This window comes from Pagrus major, chromosome 3 (genome assembly GCF_040436345.1).
Source record: "Pagrus major chromosome 3, Pma_NU_1.0".
NCBI classification, from domain to species: domain Eukaryota; kingdom Metazoa; phylum Chordata; class Actinopteri; order Spariformes; family Sparidae; genus Pagrus; species Pagrus major.
The window spans coordinates 4,634,476-4,643,153 of NC_133217.1; the positions used below are offsets into that span (position 1 = coordinate 4,634,476).

The 8,678-nt window shown below is 39.1% G+C and overlaps 1 protein-coding gene across 1 annotated transcript in view; it reads left to right on the forward strand.

Moving 5' to 3' along the window:
• Window positions 1–8,678, forward strand: part of LOC140993902 (CUB and sushi domain-containing protein 3-like) — a 348,249-nt gene that overhangs the window by 108,780 nt on the left and 230,791 nt on the right. Inside the window, exon 3 of the mRNA XM_073463463.1 lies at window positions 7,033–7,145. Within this exon, the coding sequence (XP_073319564.1) occupies window positions 7,033–7,145 (113 nt within the window). The remainder of the gene's footprint in view (window positions 1–7,032; window positions 7,146–8,678) is intronic.

Below are 8,678 nucleotides of genomic sequence, written 5' to 3' on the forward strand. Positions count from 1 at the left end.
ATTAGTTTCCTTTGATTGACTGATCACTTTTGACTGATTGACTGATTACTTGCAGCTCTAAAGTGAAATGATGTAATGACTAACTCATTATTACAGGTCACAGTTATTAATAGACTGACCTCGAAATACATAGCAGAAAATGCTCAGACAATGTATTTACTCTGAGTGGGAAGAAAGGCAGAGAAGAGTATGAAGAGAAGCAGTGGGTGGAGGGGCTTTGTTGGTGTGCATGTAGGGAGCTACCTTCCTCACAGGGAAGAGGGCTGGATAGAAAGAAACTAAATGGCAAGGAAATTGACACAGTTACTATCCTCCCAGTGGAAAGAGTCAGGAAGGAAGACAGGAAGGGAGCAAGGGGAAGAGAGGAAATGATGGATAAAGTAACATGGGAAGAGACTGGAGGGAGACGAGGTTCACAGCATTCTGGTTCGTGGGGTCAGGCTTTGGGTCAGTATCAACTCAATAAAACGCACACAAACTAAAACATTCTCACACAACCACAGATGTACACACTTTGTCGAGCTCCCAGACAAACACGCCCCTAATTCTCTCTCGATACTGCTGCTTTGGTGGTTAGGGACCGGTAGCTACACATACTGACACAAGCTGAGGGAAAATAAACAGCTTTTAACTTACAGACTTTAACACTGAGCTCCTATCCCCATTAATTATGATGAGAGAAAAAAAAATTTAAATTGGCGCCCACTGTGTTCTATTTAAGTAACTTGGCCTTAAGGTGGGTTACACCTACTGGGATTAAGTCACTAAATAATACATTTTAAAGTATATCTGTATTACATAAATGTGCTGTAGGGTACTTATTACAATATATTAGTTTATACCAGCAATATCACCCAGATATTAACTAATTACTAATAGCAACATTATAAACGTAATTTAAAAGGAGTTTGATTACTGACACAATATTGATCTTCTAGTGGATGCTTGGTTAGCCAGAGTGCAGTGCTTGGATCAGACAGAGGTTTAGTATGATTTTAAAGATTAGTTTCAGCAGTTAAGAACAACTTACCCTACCCAAATAAGCCAAAACTGTTAGTTGGTTGGTTAGTTTGGTTCTGTTACCATTTTTGTTGGCCTCTCTTCTATGCATGAAGGTATTTTTACTTAAACACAATGTACAGTTAATGTAAATCAGTGTTGATTATACCACGAAAGTAGTTGCTATCGGTAAAGTGAAATGAAATGTAATCTACATAAACACAACTATTCATAAAATATAGGGTCCGGACAGGGACTCACACAACTTCCATGAATACCCTCCACAAACATATGTAAATGCATGTCTGTAGGTCTGTAGCAGGTGACTCATTGTTGTGATGAGACGTCAGACATAATTTGATCTCAGAAATTATTTTTTAATCGCACCTAACCTTAACTGTGTTTTACTTGTCAAATTCTGTCCATCCTTCTTTCTTTTCTTTGATTTTTACAGTTTATCTCTTCAACCCTGTTTTTCCTTTTTTCATGGCAGTAATAATAATGAAAAATCTCTTTTCCCTGTTGGCAATAAAGAGACCATCAGATACAAGGGAAAAAGAGAAAGAAAGAGAGGAGAAACAGAGAGAGGGGGTCTGACAATCGCATTAGCCAGACTGCATGGTTGCTTTTTTTTGGAGGAAATAAAGAGAATGGTGTGTCTTTATCTGTGTTTGTGTGTAGGTGTGTGTGTGTGTGTGTGGGATTGTGTGTGTCGCCCCTTATGTTTGTGTGTGTGAGAGAGCAGAGAAAGCACTCTGCTGATATTAGCTAGTTCTTCATTCACTTGCTAATGTGATTTCACTCTATACATCACACACACATGCATACACATCCAAAAGCATGCACGCACACACACACACACACACTAACATTCACTCATAAGAATAAACTTTGAATGTCAGACACCTGCTCCATCTCACTTTCACTTTCTGTAAAAGAATTTTGGTTTTACCTCATAAATCTCAAAACGCATAAATCCGGAGATAAATTGTTACACAGGAAATAGAGTATAGTGTGTGTGTGTGTGCGTGTGTGTGTGTGTGTATGTGTGTCTGCAGGAGTGAAGCATTACAAATAAGATATTGGAGAGGAAGTGGAAAAGGAAGGGAATGGTTCATGGCTTATTTACATAACACGTTATTTGCTTTTTTTAATGCTGGCTGTGTTTTTATCAAAAAGCTCCTTACAATTCCATGGATGTACACACTCTTTCAAAAGGATCTTTTTAGTTTCTTTCCGTTTTTTTGGCAAATGCCTTTTGAAACAACACATCTTGTTGAATTGAAATGTGACAAAGATATATCAAGCTGCACACACATGCGGCCAAGAACATCTATGAGAAAAAAAACGATGCAGATATGTGGGGATGTGGCCAACTTTTACAATTTTATAACCCAGAGGCAAGAGTGCACCCACAGTACTAAATAATATAAAAAAAGGGTTGAAGCAAGATAAATAATGTTAAGAGGAGGAGTGCATTATTGGTAGGTGGCAGTGGGGTAGGCTTCAGTCCTTGCCAAGCTCTGTGGCAATGGCACCAGAAGGGACACAGGAAATGCATTTGAATTAGTCATATTCCCTCTGTCATATTAAAGCAACAGAGATTGTTTTGGCCAAAAATAATACATTGAAACATCCTAAAATGACTTCATGCAGGTTGCAAAAAATATGCAGTACTCCTCGGCAGGAAATCCAAATTTTTCTTTACATATTGTCACACTGCACCCCAAACTTTGATCTTAATGCTAACTGAAAACGACAGACGACTGTCCCGCACATGCACAAATGGGTGGAGATGTTCATGTTCATGTTCTGAGTTTTAAAAGCAACAACTGCTCTCGTTTAAAATCTGCAGAAAATCTGTGGCGCGTATTCCGTGTGGACCTAGTGATCTGGCTGGGTAACAGAGAAGCATATATATGGTTAAGTGTGTAAAAAAGCATATTAAATCACATCTGGATTTCATCTGCTTTGAAATGGGGCCTAATTAATACATGAATTTCACCTACGTGTAACACTTGAGCTTGTTTTTTTAGGAGGCAGTCTGTGCAGCCATATTATACTGCAGTTTCTATGCATTATGCTGCAACTACTTTATTTTTACTACCTCTTTCCTTACAAATGAGTTGCATTTTTCTCTGCTTTTAGGATTGCAAGATTGCAGGCGTTATATACTGCTACACATCTGATTCTGTGCTAGATTGCTAACAGTAGCACAGCTGAGAAGTTGGCATATGAACATGCAGACATAATTTCCTATTGAGGTTAAGCATAGTGATACACTGCATGTCCTTTGTTACACGCACATCGTTATGACATGCTTACTGCATGTGAGGAAACATTGTTAAGACCGATAAAAGATGGTAAGGAGAAATGAGGTCAAGAAGGGCAATGAAATAATAAAAGGAAATCAATTTTTTAAAGGACAACGAGAGGGAGGAAGATATATTAAAAGAGTAGAGGTGAGAGGAGAGAATGTCCAAAACTAGGAAAGCTGCAGAACCAGAAAAATACAGATAAGATATAGATTAGGAGCAGAGAGGGAGATTAAAAAGATGGTTGGGGGCTTTTATGAAAGTGGCCAGCATTTGTGCTTTCAGTGGTATTGGACTAGATGAGAGAGGGAAGAAATAGAAAGGCAGCTGAGAATTCCAAATCACGATGGGAGGAAGGGCCAACTGAAAGAGATTGGGGAAACCTTAACGAGTGAAAGCAAATTGACATGGGAAATGGAGGCCTACAAGTTTTGATGAGCAAAAAGGTGAATGGACAGACTGATTAGATCAAAGTGCATGTACAGCAGGGGAACCAATTCAAGTTAAAAAATAAAGAAAAACAGGAGAAGGGATGGGAGATGGCATAAAATGAGAGGAGACATGAAGAAATAGAAAGACGAGACGAAAGGTCAAGAGACGACAGACGGTGAATACAATGAAGAGGAGGAAGTGAGAGGGTGAAGGAAGTAAGGAGGGGGATGGAGAGATGAAAAGATGAGGGGAGACATGATAAAGTGGGTCCATAATGGAGGATAAAGACAAGGTAGATGGGTAAGGAAGAAGATGAAAGAACGGTTGAGAGTAGAAAGAGGGCTGAGAGATGGCAGGTTACTCAATAAAACTGGGGTTTTTAGAAAGCATCAAAGATTAAAAGAAAGAAAGATGAGTGCAGGGATGTGAATGATTGTGTGAATAGAGAAAATATTGGAGAAACACTTTATCATAGTGTATGTTAAAATCTCACTTCCAAGGTTTCCTTGTTTGAGGTCGCAGAAAGACAATTTCTGTTCTAACAATCACATTAGGCAGAGATTACTTTTAGCAATTTGAAAGTACAAACGTCCTCTGTCAAGTATTTTTTGACATTCCTCAAGTGTCTTCTTTGTATTGAGAAGGAAGCGGTAGAAAGCACAATGATTGGAAAAGAAGAAAACACTTATACGTACACACAGTTCTGAGAAATGAGTAAAGATTAATCCAGAGCAAAAGCTGATGAATAGCCAATGCTGTAGTCCACTGCAAATTGGAAGCCAATAGGTCCTGTGTCATTATTCCCAACTTCCAATCTAAATACGTCCCAGTGCATCTGCGTGGGAAAACAGGGATACCCAAAGCAAACTTCATTTACAGAGGACGTCGACCACCACAGCGATATTAGCGAAGAGAAACGTAGTGCCGCATATTCACAAAGACTTCTTTACAAAGCTGTTACAGAATGTTTCACAACACAAACGCTACATAAAGCAGAAATTGCTGAAAAGCTAATTCTGCACCACCATTTCCGTTAATGTCAAGTGTGTTAATTAGATTGATCTTGACCGAGTGTCCGACTTCGATTCAAAAATTTTGGCCGTTCCATTGCACTCTTCCGTAATGGAGGTCTTTTTTTTTATCAGCGTTCAGAGTGGAATTTCAGAATATTAAATTAGTTCCTGGAAAATAAACTGCAAGATACAAGAGATTCATGTTGACCCGTGTATCACAAATTGCACTCTGAGGAGGACAGAAAAAAATATAGACTGCCTCGGAGTGGATGTAGGTTCATCAAAAGCATAAAGATCAAAGATGGAGAGTAGAATTAGGGGACAGAGGTGAAGGAAAGGATGTGAGCCAAAAGAATGATGATGGGGAGGTGAAAGAAAAAGGTAGCTGTGTGAACCCCGAATAAGGGAAAAAGAGAGATGGGAGAGAGAAGAGCAGAGAGGAAGCCAGAAAGTGGGGAAGTGGTGGGTGGTTGAAGTAAAAAGAGAGAAGAAAAAGAAGTTGACTGTAATGCTAGAGGAAAGTATTGTATGAGCAGATTGTGGGAAGAGGAAGAGAAGGGGGAGGAGAGATGAAAGAGGAAGGAGGGAAATGGAAGGAAGGAGGAAGGCAAAATAAAAGGAAGAATGGTAGCTGCAGGACAAGAAAAAATGTGTCGCAGTAGCAGCTTGGCTCTGTTCCATACCTGAAAAAACGCTGGCCTTCCATTCCTCCTTGCCTCTTCTTCCTCATTTAATTCAAGGAATCTAAAAGCTGAAGGCACACCTGGGCTCTTGTGTGCAAGCTTATTTTTGGAGGACACAATCAAACATGTGGTGTACAGATTAAAGGCAGCCTTGCCTTGCCTCCCTACTTGACTCCTGTTTTATTGTTCACCTATCTGTACACAAACCCATTTCGGTATTACTGTTTAGCCGACCAAGGCTCACTTTTTTGTTGGTACACTTTGATCTTGTGGCCTGATTTATTTAAAAGCCCCAGTTGGGTAGTGGGTTTCTAGTGCAGGCCTCCTCGATATTTTCAAATAATGGAGAGTTGTTTGTGTTCTGTCCCAGAGGCTCTATGCCAGGCAATGGTAATGGTAAGAGCAAACATCAGAGATAGAAATGTAATCAAGGAGGGTATATATAGTAAGAAAAATAACTGGAAGTCATTATGTTGGTCTCAAGTGGCATACAGCAGCCGCAGTTTGATGTGTTTCATGAAAAGACAGGCATGTTTGCACTTGTTCTAAACTTCATCAGACTGACAATATATTAAACACTGGCTATTGTTGTGAAGGAGTAACGCCTGCAGTGAATTAGGGTGCCTCAAAAGGAGTACTGTATTGGCATCATGTTTTTTTTCCCCAAATAATTTCATTTATGATAAATGAAGTAATTTAAATGAAGTACACTAAGTGTATCTGTCGATCACAATTTTTGCATTAGCCTCAGGCTCATGGCCCAGTGGGCCACTACAGCTTTAGGGTCTGTGCAAGCTAGCGGCTGGGTGCTAGTCAAAGTAACACAACATTACCAAGTCAATGTTGCCGTTTCACTGTTTCTTTGTAACATATTGCAAAATGGTTACAGTCAGGGCATGTCAATCAAGTTAATTATCATACAGCAGCAACACACACACACACACACACACAACATCGCTCAGCTGGTGGAAGTACAGTAGACGCTAGTCAGATTAGCCATGCAATATGCTCATGCCAAGGTTTACAAAAAACAACAACAGTAAAACAACCTAAGTTTGCAGCTGGATGGGTCTCGGACAGCTGATACCCATCCATCCTTGCTTTATGTGACATGCATTGGAATGTAAAACATGAAGCGCCTAGCCTCATTAAAAGAAAGAAAAAACATGAACATAGTGGCTTGCCACCCCCTGTGAAGTATTTCACAGTTTTAGCAACAGCCCTGATTGGAAGTTTTACTGTATTAGAGTGTTACTTAACTAAAGTTGGCAAGAGAAAGTAAAATGCTTAGATTATTAACCCACATAGAATTTAATTTATTCAAAAATAGGATGCACATTTTATTTTTTTTGAGTTTTATCGTCCAAATATCCGCTGCACTCTCAGCACAGTATGCACTTCTTTTTGTGTTTAATTGATGAGTGTGTCTGTTTAACACATCAATATGCTAATCTCTTTGTTGCTATAGGTTAACAAGCTGTAAGGCCTTTTGTGCAGTCAACAAAAGAGGCAGTATTGTTTTTCCTGAATGTTTGCTGTCGCTGGTAATTTGTTGATAATGTCAACACATTCTTCTCTGTGTTTCTACAGGCTAACAGGCTTCCAGGTTCCTCCCCCTGTCACCAGCACAGGAAATGTCTTTTCTTTGAGGTTGACCAGCGACTTTGCTGTCTCTGCACATGGCTTCAAACTCAACTATGAAGGTCAGAAGGTGTCTGCATGCATTTGCGTTAGTATGTGAAATTGTATAGGCCGTGCCTTAATCTTGACCTCTATCGTGCAGAAAAAATGAAAAATGTGAGTAACAACCAGTATGGCTATTTATGAAATGTCAGATGAAAAAAAAATCCATAGCTTACATAGGACTGTGGCTTTGAGCCATGTAAGAGAACCAGCAAAAAACGTAGAAATAATTGAGCAGGTGCACTGTGTGTTGTTTTCCTTAAGCAACCTCTGTTTATATCTACTTCACACAATAAACTTAGAGAAAGCAAATCACCACACACCGAACCTTTTAAACATAACGTTATATCTTTACTTTTCTTCAAGTCCCCCTAATTAGCACTTCTGAGCAGTATATAATCATTTAATAAATGGTTTACAACTCACTAAAATGTAGTTTTGAGTAGATATAAGGTCATTTTTAAGTGTTTTCATTGCATCGTTATTCATTATCTGTGTAAAAAATAATATGTACACATAATACTGTGTTGTAAACAATGTATCAAATGTTCTTATACTGCTTACAAATGCTAAATAAGTGGACAAATTCACTACTTTTTTTTTTTTTTTTTTTTTTTTTTTCAAATTCACTACTTTTCAACACTAGAGGCTGTCAAACCGACCCAATCCAGAGAGAGGAGCACATGGGCAGAGCATGACACAAAATAAAAGAATACTGGAGGCTATACATTGTAGATGTGCAGGAAACATAGACCGTTTGTTGTAATTTCTTATGTCACAGAACACCAATCCCATACCAGATACCAGACAAGTTTTGTCTCTCTGACACATAGTACACATTTTAAACAGTGGATCATTGCGACCTGGTAGCTCAGTTGGTAGACATCGCTCCCCATGTACAGAGGCCTGGTCCTCACTGCAGCAGTCCAGGGTTTGAGTCTGAGCTGTGGCCCTTTGCTGCATGTCATTCCTCCTCTCTCTCATCCCGTTTCCTGTCACATCTCTGAACTGTCCTGCCAACAGAACCATAAAAGGCCAAAAAAATACTTAAAAACAAACAGTGGATCATTGATGTAATTTTTGCGTGACATAGAAATAATAGTGTTTGATATGAATTAACCTTGTAATGCTTGTTTTTTTTTTTTTTACCATTGAGCTTCCAAAGGGAATATGGCCCATTGAAGGAGAGTCTAAAGCATTTCACCCTCTCCCTTTAGGGCCTGCATTAGCACCATCGTACCATTTTCACAGATGAAAGAAAAGATATGAATGGTTGAAGTGATGGTTAAAATTAGAGCTCACAATGTATCAGCACCATGTCCTGTGTTGCACTTAAGATTTCAGATTAGATTTAGATTAGAAAAACTTTGATGTCCTCAACGAAGCAGTTAGTTCCGGAGCATAAAATAGAAGAGCATAAAACTGTCGACTGGAGGCACACATGATACTGAGCAAAGCAACAAAACAAATAAATACACTGTTGTGTTGTTCCTTGCTATTCACTGAGCAGATCTTTGAGGCGTCAACAACTGGTTCAAATACATATTTGACCC